Source organism: Vipera berus, assembly GCF_964194415.1.
Source record: "Vipera berus genome assembly, chromosome: 1".
Lineage (NCBI taxonomy): Eukaryota > Metazoa > Chordata > Lepidosauria > Squamata > Viperidae > Vipera > Vipera berus.
The window spans coordinates 339,089,227-339,103,110 of NC_138202.1; the positions used below are offsets into that span (position 1 = coordinate 339,089,227).

General features: G+C 38.9%; 1 protein-coding gene across 1 annotated transcript in view; it reads right to left on the reverse strand.

Annotated features, from left to right (window-relative positions):
* LOC308659467 (maestro heat-like repeat-containing protein family member 2A) overlaps positions 1-13,884 on the reverse strand; it is a gene marked incomplete at its 5' end in the record, with an annotated part of 41,288 nt that overhangs the window by 16,403 nt on the left and 11,001 nt on the right. Inside the window, 13 exons of the mRNA XM_081313084.1 lie at positions 734-865; positions 2,020-2,178; positions 2,726-2,848; positions 4,227-4,346; positions 4,612-4,719; positions 4,805-4,857; positions 6,514-6,655; positions 7,270-7,277; positions 8,050-8,188; positions 8,896-9,052; positions 9,994-10,001; positions 10,471-10,590; positions 11,961-12,034. Coding sequence (XP_081169210.1) covers positions 734-865; positions 2,020-2,178; positions 2,726-2,848; positions 4,227-4,346; positions 4,612-4,719; positions 4,805-4,857; positions 6,514-6,655; positions 7,270-7,277; positions 8,050-8,188; positions 8,896-9,052; positions 9,994-10,001; positions 10,471-10,590; positions 11,961-12,034 — 1,343 coding nt within the window. The remainder of the gene's footprint in view (positions 1-733; positions 866-2,019; positions 2,179-2,725; positions 2,849-4,226; positions 4,347-4,611; positions 4,720-4,804; positions 4,858-6,513; positions 6,656-7,269; positions 7,278-8,049; positions 8,189-8,895; positions 9,053-9,993; positions 10,002-10,470; positions 10,591-11,960; positions 12,035-13,884) is intronic.

Sequence of the window (13,884 nt, forward strand, 5' to 3'; positions counted from 1 at the left end):
CCAGAAACATTCCAAAGATGTCACCATATAGTCATTTTTAAAGCAATTGGGAAAGGTCAGTAATGATTGTATGAGATTGACTATATTTAATTTTAATGACATGTAAATGGAATGAATTCAAACCTAAACTTTGTCTTCCATCTGTTCATCCATCCATCCATCCATCCAATTTATATGGCCACCCATCTAGCTAGAAGGAACTCAGGGTGGAGAATAAAACCTTGATATGACTAGAGAAAAGAACATTAAAATAAAAGTTAAGCCCTGCTATAATTTTGAATAATTAATAATAAATAAACAATAAACATTGCATCTATAAATTAACCACATCGTGTCAGCTCATATGCCAAGTATGGTCCTTGGTGTGGAAGAACCTCTGAGGCAAAGGCAACTTTGCAGGATCCAGTCTGGGTCAGTCACTGGGACCAGAGATTTTGTCTTCCAAGCTTTCGGGACCATTCCCAGCACGAGTCTTGGAAGACAAAACCTTCAAAGAAGCCACTTTCTACAGTGGAGGAGGAGGAGGAGAAACCAATAAGTCAAAATGCTCATGCCTTTAATGTCCCTTCCAGCAAGAGCTACAGCCAGAACAAAAAAACACATGGCAAATTTATGTGATCTTTCCATCTCTTTACAGTAATTTTCCCTGAGTCGAGGTATAAGGAATCCCTTTAGATGATTTTTTCAAGCAACAAGCCAAGTATTTTAAATAAAATAAACAAATTGTACTCACCATGAGAAGGTCAAGCAACACTCTTTTTTGAGGCAGCTGGAAGGTAGTGGAATTCCCTTTGCTCTGCATAGAAAGGCTGATTTCTGACACAGACTGGGCAAAACTCAGAACCAGCTCAGCGTCACTGGCCCTCTGGATGGAGATGGGAAAAAGATGATGAAGGCCGACTCCAAGAGGAACTTGGATTAAAGAACAGGAAGCAATGAATAATCAAAGGGCTATTCTTCTTGAGTAAGAGATGGGTAACAGTCTTACTTATCAATACTGATTTAATTTGTAGAACCCTTATCAGTCCTGTAGGAAAGTCCTTGTTAGTGATGTGCAGAGCTACTCTTGAGTAAGCAAGAGCTTGCACAGAAAAACGGGATTTTTGAGTAGTGAATTATGCACAGTAACCATACAGATGCACTGGGATGTGTAAAACTTTTACTTGTAGAATAAAGCATAGTCCAGGTCATTCATAAGTAATTAGATGATAGTCAATAACAACAGTCTAAGGATTATCCACTACAGAGCCGTCTTACCAGTCTTTAAGTCAACCACAATAAACAGAGTTCTTCAGACTTTACAAACAGTAGCAAAATCCACAAACCACGATCAACAGAGAGAATAGCAGAGAGACTTGAAAACATCACTGATTGTAACAGAGAGAGATAAGCCATGTCACTAGCTCCCTCTTATGGCCATTGGGATCAGTGCTAGCCAATTGGCAGAAGGTATGATGCAATACATTTACTTTTAAAGTTATGCATTACAGTTTTTATTGCAATCATACAGTAGTAGTTTATATATTGCCAACCCAACCAGTTAGGCAACAGATATATACCTAACAGTCCTGAAGGCCTTCTGAACAATACCACAAAGGAACACTAGCCCTTCCAAAAGATAGGACCGTAAAATATAGCTTAGCAATCAACCAGGATTCTTTTTTATAGATGAAATTATGTTATACCTTTTAAGGGGCTACTTTTTTTTTAATCCCATTTATATCCCGCCCTTCTCCGAAGACTCAGGGCGGATTACAATCTAAGAAGCACAAATCAATGTGCTTAGCAATATACTTACGTAATGATCTAATACAATAAAGTAGCCAGAGGATAGATATCTTATTACACACATCCATTCAACTTTTGGGCTGGGTGGCATGTAAACACAGATCTCTCCCTGTAACTTACACCCTTCATGATTCCAGAACCCATTTCTCCATTTTTATCCCTAAAAGCATGCTCTCAAAATCCAATACCACCAGTTAAAAGAAGCAGAATCCTGCTACCCTAGTAACTCACCTCTGAATTGTTTGGTGTCATATAATGGTGTAGGATCCTTGGCACAATCTCACTGACCAGATGAGGCATTAACTGCTCCTGGGGAACACGGATTGTCACACTACTATATAATAGAAGGAGGGTATTCATCACATGTTCTTTCTCTGGCTGAGGCAAGGCCTACAGATGATAAAGAAGACAAACTCTAATGACAGAGCCATATTCTGCTGTGATCCCAAATTTGTTTCAGAGAAAATATGGCAAGTTAAGCAGAAATAATTTTGGTTTTTCTTGCTCAATAAATATTTTTCTTTCCAAGTGCCATTTGTCTGAGTTTCATGCTTGGAGATAGATAAATTTTCTTGAGTTTGATTCAGAAAAAAAAGAAAATTATAAAAGAATGCTCAAAGTAATTAAAATCCAAGTTGAAGAAGAATGTCTTCTGTACCTCTCTTTTCAGGCTAGCAAACCAAAGAGATAGACACAAAGGGCAAAGGGCATGTGAGCTAGGACTTCTGGGAATTGCAGTGCCAATACATAGAGAAGGTGCCCGTTGAGGGGAGCCTAGCCTATATGATTACATGTGTTGTGTTATGTGGACTCTCTAGGCCTGACTGAAACATGCTTTAAGCATGTTCTGTTAAAAGGGCACCATGTTCTTATGTGGCCAGCTTCCCAGGTGTTATTCAAGAGCAAGAAGATAGCAGGTAGTGGTAAATCTCCAAACCTGGCCAATCTGAAAGCAAGCCAAATCTTTTTCTTCCAAAATCTCTTTCTCAAAGCTGTGTAGAGCTTCCAGCACTGCCACCAGCTGCCCCTCTGCACAGTATGACAGACACCAGCGAACACCCTGAGGACAAGAGAAGAGATAGCCAGAAACCAGAAGAGGTTCTCTGTCAAATCCATTTTTCCCTCTTTCCCCTTTAGGATCTTTTCCATCCCATTTTCTCACTCCTAGAGAAATTAAGCTATCCATTAATGGATCATTCTGTTCCATGTCCTGCCATCATAGAAGAAATCAAACACATTTTTAAAAATCCATAAAATTAACAGCAAATGTGACATATATTGAGAAAATCATAACTGACAAAGATACTTCAATTATTGATGGGAAATTAAATTTTAACAAGAGCATGAAAAACAGGATATGATTTATGAATTGATGTTATTGTTATTTGTATAATTTCAGTAAAATATGATGATGTTTATATTCAACTTTATATATATATATATATATATATATATATATATATATATATAAATGTGTGTGTGTGTGTGTGTGTGTCTGTCTATGTGTCTGTGTGTCTGTGAGTGAATAGTACCAAGAATTATAACTGTGTAATGAGGGGAAAATGGGAAAAACAGGGGGAAGAAAGAAAAATCAGGGAAAAAAATACTGAATTGTGTAGTACTGAAAAGATTTATATTGAAAAAGTTAATGTTAAATACATGAACCCAGACAACATGCTGTTTACTAAGCACCAAAGATTGTAATTCTTAAAAAAATCAATAAAACATTTTTTAAAAAATCTTCTCTCTATCATAAGAGAACAAGCCTTCTACTAAAGCAGAATCCAGGGGAAAAATAAAATACAGAACAGAGCAAAAGAGAAGACCGCATGATTTACAACAATAACCTCTTTTGAATAGGCATATTTTTCCAATTATATCAAGAGACCAGAATACTACATAATTCCAGGTAAATTCATAGTTAAAAGGCATGAAAGTTATTCCCAGAACACCAGAATACAGAGTCAGAAACAGGATTAGAATTACAAAGTAACATCATCATGTACTGTATGAGCAAGGCAGACCACATTATAACAGAAGAAATAGCAATATAAAAAGGTAAAGGTTCCCCCGCACATGTGTGCTAGTCGTTTCCGACTCTAGGGGCCGGTGCTCATCTCCATTTCAAAGCCGAAAAGCCAGCGCTTATCCGAGGACGTCTCCGTGGTCATGTGGCCGGCATGACTAGACGCCAAAGGCGCACGGAACGCTGTTACCTTCCCACCGTAGTGGTCCCTATTTTTCTACTTGCATTTTTACGTGCTTTCGAACTGCTAGGTTGGCAGAAGCTGGGACGAGTAACAGACGCTTACTCTGTTATGCGGCACTCGGGATTCGACCCGCCAAACTGCCGACCTTCTGATCGACATGCTCAGCGTCCTAACCCACTGAGCCACGTCTAGAATTCTCATTAGTTTGGAGCAGACTGTGGTTCTTGCCTTTTGCTGGGCTTCCTCAGTATAATCTGTATGCAAGAGCAGATGCAGGAGCAGCTGGGTCACCCTACCTATGTCCCCTGTGGCAGAAAGAGCAATTCCCAAAGTCTTGTAGAGGAAGACCTGGAGGAGAGAAATGAAACAGCCGGAGGTTCTTTAAACATGGCCTACAGAAACCCAGACCCATCCAGAACCAATATCCCATCTGTAGGCTTTAATTTTCAGTATTCTCAACAATGGTCACAATAGTGGAGGATTTACAGTAGGTGAAATCTACATTTTGAAGAGTCTCTAGGCTGGGGAAGGCTGACATAGTGTATGAGTTAAAGGGTGGAACTGGTTAGCCTTTTTTATGAAGGACACCACCGATATTCTTTATCACACTGACTTTTTCTTTAGAGGAGTTGTGATAGACACCCATCTGCTTCATGAGTTCCTGCCCAAAGATTAGATTCCAGCCTTCTTCCTGGTTTCTCTGTAAGGATTTCTTCAGGAACTGTGGAGGCATCAGGAGAATGGAGGTCATTAGAGAGGGTCATCAGTGCCATGGGAAACGTTCATGCTCACATCAGTGGGGTTACCTCCAGTAGCTTCTGCTCCCAGGCTGCTGGTGTTAATGTGTACTTGCTGTGGCCTTTGGGGAGAGCATAAGAGACCAACGTTATCCAGAGAATCAGGAGGAAATATCATTATTTTTAAAACCCTTTGGAAATGAGAGGAATTTCTATAAAAATATGGGCACCAAATGGATATCTAACTAAACTACTGAAATGAACATGCCAACTACACATGAACAAGCCATCACTTCCACAAATTCCAAATATGTTAGTGTTCGGTAAATCCTTGAAGTCTGAATGGATTGGATGTGCCTAACATTGCAGGTTTTTTTCCTCACATCCTTAGGGATGTTTGGACAGGGACAAGACCAAAATCATTTTTATTTCTCAATATTGGATTGTTGGCATGGACCCTTGGCTTCAGAAATAAACTTTTTTTCCCTTGAGCTCTCACATTCCTACACTGTAGAGATTTACAGCTGCCATAGATAACTATTTATGATTAAGTCTGATATCCTGTGCTTATCATTGATGGCACAGGACAGGTGTTGGGATTTTACTTTCCAACCCATATATTGCTTAAACCAGCATCTTAGGCTTCATTGTGGCTAATTGAATTATCCAAACCTGAAGTAGGCCCCATTCTTGTTTAGCACAGTGTTTCTCAACCTTAGCCATTCTAAGATGAGACTTTAACTCCCAGAATTCCTCAGCCAGCATTGTTAGCTAGGATATTCTGTAATTTGAAGTCCACAAATCTTAAAATGGCTAAGGCTGAGAAACACCTTGTTTAGTACATACTGTACTAAAATTTAGAACTGGAGTTAATTCTTTTATTTGTAGTAGTTGGAAATTCAGAGTTAGACAACCCGTTCAGCCTTAGAAAAGTTGCACACCACGGCTAAAACCTTTTTATACAATTCTTCTTATTGTCACACTTGAGATATAAAAACCTAAGAAATATATTCTGAGATTACTGCATTGTACAAACTATGTTTTATTTAAATGGAATTTTCATCAACAAATGTACAGGTAGCCTTCACCTTATAATTTATTGACCATTCAAAGTTACAGCAGTGCTGAAAAAAGTGACATGACCATTTTTCAGCCTTACAGACACAGCTGCATCTCCATGATCACATGATTAAAATTTGGATACTTGACAACTGGTCCATATTTTTGAAGGTTACAGTATCCTGGGATCATGTGATCAGCTTCTGCAAACTTCTGACCAGCAAAATCAAAGAGGAAGCCAGACTCAATTAACAACCGTGTTACTAACTTAGCAATTGCAAAGATTCACTTAACAACTGGGGCACAAAAGGTCATAAAATGAGGCAAAATTCATTTAATAAGTGTCTCACTTAGCATCAGAAATTTTGGGCTCAATTATGGTCGTACATCAAGGACTATGGTAAGTCAGGTATGGTATTTTCCTAAATGCAGGAATGTCTTTCAATTGGATAGAAAACTGTATATAGTACTTATGTTTGTTTGAATGTTTTTAATACACTCCAGGACCCTGTTTTCTTAAGGTCTTGCATCATATGTTCAAAGCAAACCAAATAAATTTCTCTTTCAGATCTCCCAACATTTGCAAGTCAGGAAGAGTATGGCTTAGAACTTGATCTGCATCCCCATTGTCTTGTCAAAATTCTCCACATATTAACTAAATGTTAGAAGGATACAGAAAATTGTAAATGACAAGGTACCTTTGGTTTCATTCATCTCACCTTCCAGATAATGAACCAGGAGGGGCACTTCGACCCACCAATGTTCACCCACATCCTTGTAGAATTCTGGGCGTAAGGCACTTAGCAAAAGAAGTGCTGCAGTTCCCTGGCCATCTCTTTCTAAAGGGCAAACTGCAAGGGCCTGCAAATTAGGACAATAAAAGGAACAACATGATTTTATATCCAAATTTTCAAAACCTTTCCCAATGCTGCCCTAATTATATTTGAGACTACTTTTAAAAGCAGTTGGAATTTCCAACCAAGGCAAAATGTAACCCGCTAACTTCTGCTTTCAGGTTATGTATAATTGAGGGATTTCCCTCTCAGATTCTTCCACCCAAACTCTTTGTTGAGTTCATTACCATCCATCTACCAATAGGCTCTTCCATAGCCACATGAATGTGTTGTCTTTCTGTCCTTGAGATGTATGAAAATATGTGGACATAAATGGGGATGTAAAAAACATTGCCCCACAGTGACACTTCAACAATGAAACTGGTAATGTTGCTTTCTTCACATATTATAATGCAAGTACTTTCAGGAGAGCAAGTGAAAGCCAGTTTGGCCTAGTCATTAAGAAACTTGTAAGGGAAAAATACATTTAAGTTGTATTTTCACTTACCTATAGGAATATCAATCTCCTGGAAGACCCTTATTTGGTTTTCCATGAGGTCAATAATCCCATGTCCGTATCCCCTCTGCCTCCACAAAAAAGAAGAAATAGGTTGAAGAAGCTAGGTATCTGGTCTCTCTCACAGTCACAGCTAACGTGACAATAGAGAAGAATCCAGTAATTGGATAACTTGGCAGACCGGCTGGACAGGCTGAAGTCCAGGAGATTGCCAAGGTTCTTCCTCCGTGCACCTTCAAATATCTACATTGGAGATAATATATTGGAATATAAATAGGAATGCTTTTTGTCAGTATAGTCTAGGCATGGCCTTTCTGGCCATTATTGGTTAGATGTGTTATGAAAATTCCTCCTGTGAGCCCATCTTGTCTGTCATTAGTCTATTTTAGGAAGACTTAGGGACCTGGGAAACTGATGGACTTCCTGCATCAAAGGGGACAAAATTCCTAAAACAAGGCATGTGAAGTTGCAGGAGAGATAAACCTGGACCCTGCAGCTACATCACTTACTATAAGGCGAGCCATCAATCCCTGGGGAGTTGGTGAATCTACTGGGAGGTGGAGAGAGAAAGAGAGAGAGAGAAATGTGGATGAGCAAGACAAGTACAAAACTTCAGTATATTATGAAGTGATGGAAACTGATTTCCTAGGTCTAATGACAATGTGGCATTTATCTACTTGTATCTAGACATCAGCTGACCAATGGGCAGGCTAATGGACAGCATTAGTTCATAATATGATAGCCTGAGACATTGATAGGTGGCTAATTGCTTCATAGCCAGGGAGATCTGCAAGGTTTTCCTGAATCTCTTAGAAAAGTGCAGATGCCTGAGGTAGGTTGCTTCTACCATCTCTCCCTACAAGGAATGAAGGAACCCAGCTGAGTGTTAGACCTGTGATACTCACCTGGCTCCAATGTAGCCTGTGTTGGAACAATCCACCTCAGGCGGTGTTCAGCCAGGAGCCGCAAGGCTTGGCACAGAGGTGTAGCCAAGCTGGTGTAATGTGGCTGCATTAGATAATTGAGTAACTTTTTCCATAATTCCTACCAGAAGGGAAAGAATAGTTAAACAGTCTGCTTCTTCTCTAGCTCTATCAAATCTCTATATATGTACAGTATGTCTGTCTGACCGTCCGTCCATCCTCACAGTATATGACTTATTCAATAAAACGAACAATGCACATCATAAATGCTCACAGGTATTTATTTTACCTACTGTGAAGATGCTTTTTTTCCTAATAAATAAAAGGTTTAAAGTGGCTAAAATGATACTATGTTGCATCAGATTAAAAGAATCACTCAGTATGTCTCTTCCTTCCTGAAACTTTGGTTGGCTGGGGATTTCTGGGAGTTGAAGTCCATTTATCTTAAAGTTGCCGAGATTGAGAAACTCTGAACTAAAAGAAGCATGGATGGCTTTTTAAGTTTTCTGAAGTGAATCTGCACATATTATTCTCAGAAGATTTCCTTTTCCTTGTACTAAGAGCATTTTTACATGAGGTTTGTTACTGTGTCTCATTCTATCTTTCCCTCTGTGCCAATTTTTCCCTGCATTTTGTTTCAGGTTCCCCTACAAGATGTTTCAATTTATATGATAATACAAAAAAAGGAACAAAATATCAAGGCAAATAAAGACCATTTGTAGGAATGAATTTACATGAACACCACCACGTCATGAATGAAGCAAAAGCTAAGATAAATGATTGCAAAGAAATTAAACATAGCTAGCTTAGTCTTAAGGGGCTTCTGACCTGACTTGCACCTCTTCCTGAAGTTACAGCAAAATGAAGAAGATCCACACTGACTCTCTCCATGGCCTTCTCGTTTAAACCACCCAAAGGAAGACTCCATGTTGGGTATGTCTGAAAGAGAAAATGGGATATCCAGCCATACCAGGGTTTGCACATCCTGCTAGATCAGGGTTCCCCAAAGTGGTCAATATCAACCCCCAAAGGTCAAAAGGACAATCCTAGGGACTTGATAAATGTCTGGAGATCAGTAGATGGCTGATAAATTATAGCTGGTTGATTGGAGTCAATTCATCTTTGGGGTTCTCTGTAGAGCTCCATGTCGGTCTCTATGCCTGAAGAAGAGGTGGCTAGTGATGAGAGAGTGCTACCCAGGTCAGCTGCCAGCAGGGACAGCCTTGAGTTATTTCTATTATGGTCCGTCATACATCTAGCCAGATGTTAAATTGGATGTGGCATTTTTATCCAAGCATGGAATCCTTCCCAATGATCTGGGATAGGCAGGTGTGGATGTTTGATGGTGTTAGAGGTATTGTCACAGGATGTAAGCTGTTCTGAGTAAAGCTGTCTTTTGCAATTAACTGGTGGTGATTTTGTCTATGCCAAAGGTGTTCGTGTGGTGCTCCAATTATTATTATTATGGTCTATTGCATAGTCAGCTAGATTAGACTGAATTTGGCATTTTTATCGACCTACTGAGTTCTTCCCAAGGATCTGGAATAGCCAAATGTTGATGTTTGACACAGTTAAAGGTATCGTCACAGGATATAAGTTGTTCTGAGTATAGCTGCCTTTAGCAATTGATTGATAGTAATTTTGTCAATAGCGATGGTGTTCAAATAGCACTCCAGTTGTTTTGGGATTGCACTCAAGGCACCTATTACCATTGGTATTAGCTTTGCTTATTATTATTCATAGTTTTTTTTAAAATCAGTATTCATTAAATTATTATTACATAATAAATATTTGGGGATTGATGAACAATCTGAAACTTTGTGAAGGGGTCAGTCAATGAGATGAAAAGTTTGGGGTCTGCTGTGTTACATTAAATGGAGTTGGGTAGTTGGTAAAGACAGACGGTTGTGGGAAGGTAGCCCTTGCCCTAACATCTGAATATGGATATTATGTCAAGCTAGTGAGTTTTTGTGATGGAGCCTAGTGTGTTATGCAACAGCAGCAGGCCTGTTTGTTAATCTCTATTTCAAATTCTGAATTTGGGCAAGGAAAGAATGAAGGAAAAGAAGCCCATATGATGCACATCCAGAAGCCATGGAAGAATAACGCTCCTAAATAAATAAAATAAACATATATTACATGAGTGTGAGTTCATCTCTTATTCTTTCCTTTGTTCACCTCCCCCCCCCCCCCCCCGCTCCTCAGTCTTATTGCTGCTCCACATTCTTCAGGCCAGGGAGTCTTCTCTTGTTTTGAAGGAAAAAAAACAACAACCTGAAAAGTAATAGTGGCTGCTTTTAAGAGAGAACAACCTGTCCAGAATATAATGTCACTGGGCTCATCCACTTTATTCCCACCCCCAAATGCAATGGCTCCACTGCTGAAATTTCAGATTAGTCTTACCAGCTGATGGGCTGACTTGGCCAGCTGCAGAGCAATATAATTCAAAGGCCATCCTTCAATTTTCTCCAAATAACCGACAGACAGCAGTTTTCTAATAGCCTGGAGTGTTGCAAGACAGACCTAGCAGCCAGAGATTTGATGGTAGGGGATGGTAGTGAGAGAAAAAAAAATGCTATGTTGTCAAGATGGAAAACATGCAGTCCTGTCCTCACTCCTACAGTTGTATTATTGCAGTTCTAATATCTTCCTGAACATATCGGTTTGGTTTGGTTTCAATTTTTCATATTTTTTCTGTATTTCATTTTAAAGAATTGCAATAAAAATTAAAAATAGCTACTGCAAAAATTTTATTCCCCCCCCCCTCTATTTGTGCAATTAAAGGCAAAGTGTGCTAAGGGATGTTTAATGCACCCATTCTATGTTAAAAAAAGCAAAAGAATCTTATGAAAATGAATTGTATTGAATTTTTGAATTGTATTCAAAAATCGTAAGGGAGAGATTGTTCAACAACCTTTTCTCTTCCTATGTTGTTTAATCAATGATTTTATGCCATTCTTTGATGATTATAATATTCTTTGATGATTATAATATTTATAATATTTTCTAGGCATATTGTGATGCCTAATTGAGAGGGCCTCCCACAGAGAGGGCCTCCTCAGGGTGCCACCGGTCAAAGAATGCCGACTGGTGGCCCCCAGGGGGAGGGCGTTCTCTGTGGGCGCGCCGGATTTATGGAACCATCTTCCGGTTGAGCTCCGGATGGCGCCCGACCTGCGCTCCTTCCGGCGCGATCTAAAGACGTATCTCTTCGAACAAGCTGGCCTGGCCTGATGGGATGGGGTTGGGTTTTTATTACTTTTAATGTGTTTTATTTTGTTTAATCTCTTTTAATTTTTGTATTTTGTTTTTTAACATGTACTGCCCTGTTCACCGCCCTGAGTCCTTCGGGAGAAGGGCGGTATATAAATAAAATTAATAAAATAAAATAATAAATAAATTGTATTATTTTTATCTGACAACTTTATTTATTTATTCATTTATTTATTTGTTAAATTTATTTGCCGCCTTTCTCAAGGTCGGGCTACTCTAGGCGTCTTACAACAATAAAAAGAAAAGAGGGTAAACAAAACAAAAGTAAAATAATAGAACAATACAATAAACAATTAAAAATAAAATAAGCAGAGTACATCAATATGATAACAAAAAGATGGATGGGTGGAGAGCAGAGAGCCAGGGTGGGGTGGGGAGGAGATGAAGTCTGCCATCAATCCAGCAGTCACCTCCCCTGAATGTCCCCAGACCAACCAGCAGATTATTTTCTATCTCCACAAAAACATCTCATTCTATTTAATTTCATCTCATTATGTTCTATTTGTTGCTGCTATTGTTTTCTCCCATATTCCACTGAGAAATAATTACAATGTTTTTCACCAGAAAATTGCTATTGGCACACATTAGGTTTTAGAACTGCTGAGATACAAGCCTCTCACCAGGGTGCTATCATCAACCAGGACAGCCTTCACCACCTTTACACACAGCAGCCTCCTGTTCCATACCTCAGGCACTGAAAAAGATGAGGGCAAAGGAAAGCTTAATACAAGATGTACTGTCAACGCTGATAACTTTGGATGTTCCTGCTCTGACAACTGATGAATATGCAGCCATTTTCTCTTTTTAAGGGAAAGTTACAGTACTTAGTGCAGTGGAAGGGGAATCCATTGTCTGAGGCCACATGGGTAAAATCTAGTGATGTAAAAGCTGGCAGACTTATTAGTAAATTTTATGAGAAATACCCAAATAAGCCAAGGACCAACCCCTCACCTATACTTTTGTTTGAATTACAGGATTTATCCTTTTTGTAAGGGGGGCTGGATGTCAAGGCTGCTAACATTGGATGTTCCCGCTCTGACAATGGATGAAAATGCAGCCATTTTCTCTTTTCATTTAACACGCTTTTTCTGGTATTTAGAAATTAGGTACAGTAAGGGGGGTTGGGATGAGAACTCGAGCTCGACTAACCATAATAATAACAACTCTGCTTTGTGGAAACTCAAGGACAAGCTGATAACGTTTTGGTGGGCTGAGGAGCTGGGGAGAAAGCCCAAGTTTTAGGCTAATTGGAGAATGTGATTTATGACACCTTATTGGGGGTGGGAATTGCACTTTGTTATTATGTATCTGGGGGAAGGGAATTTTGTTTTTGGGTTCAACTATTAGTACTGATACTTTGTTTCCCAAATAAAATGTCCTTTAAGGAAGAATTTTGCCTTGAAGTTCTTTTGATGGGTTTCATCTATCGGAACCGTGACAGTACAACTTGAAATCCCTGCCTGTTTGTGGCCCTTGAAAGCCTTAGAGGCTGCCACTATAGACTCTGAAAAGTAATTATTCAATTCAGAAGGAAAGGCAGAGGGAGAAAATCATTAAATGCATAACTGGAGAATATATTACTGTAAGTCTGTTAATTCTAGTTAGATCCCCAGATGAGTTAAACAAAATCAAATTTAATTCACTTCAGGGTAATATCAAATGCCTACTACAATCTTCGGCCTAGAGTAGGATTTCCCAACCTTGGAGACTTTAAGACGTGAAGACTTCAACTCCCAGCAGAGCTGGCTGGGGAATTCTGGGAGTTGAAGTCCATGTCTCAGAGTTGCAAAGACAAATGAAAAATAACGTGAGGCATATAGTTGATTTGTTGGAATTTCTGGAAAGAAACAACCAGATCCCTGCTGCGCTGATCTTTTTGGAAGCTGAAAAAGCTTTTGATCAATTGGATTGGCAATTCTTGATGAAAGTATTAGATAAAATGAATTTTGGGGATAAATTTCTACAACCAATCAGGGCATTATATCAAAAGCAAACAGCCCATATAATAGTAAATAATAGTTTGACCGAAGCATGTAATATTGAAAAGGGCACAAGGCAGGGGTGTCCTTTATCACCTCTATTATTTGTTTTAACATTGGAGATATTATTGATTAAAATACGGGATTCGGAAAAAATTAAGGGAATTCAAATAAGAGATCAGGATTACAGATTGAGGGCGTTTGCAGATGATCTGGTTGTTACGGTGACCCAGCCAGAAAAGTCTGTTGTAGAACTGATGGAGATAATAATGCAATATGGGAAAGTTTCTGGATTCAAGGTTAATATACAAAAAACTAAAATGCTGTCTAAGAACATGACAGTATCACAAAAGGCTGTTTTAGAAGCGTTAACTGGATTTGAAATTGTTAAAAGGGTTAAATATTTGGGGGTATATTTGTCACCCTCAAATGCAAAGTTATATAAAAATAATTATGAAAAGCTATGGGGAAAAGTTCAAAAAGAATTGGATAGCTGAAAAAAATTACAATTGTCTTTATTGGGAAGAATTGCAGCAGTGAAAATGAATGTCTTGCCGAAATTTCT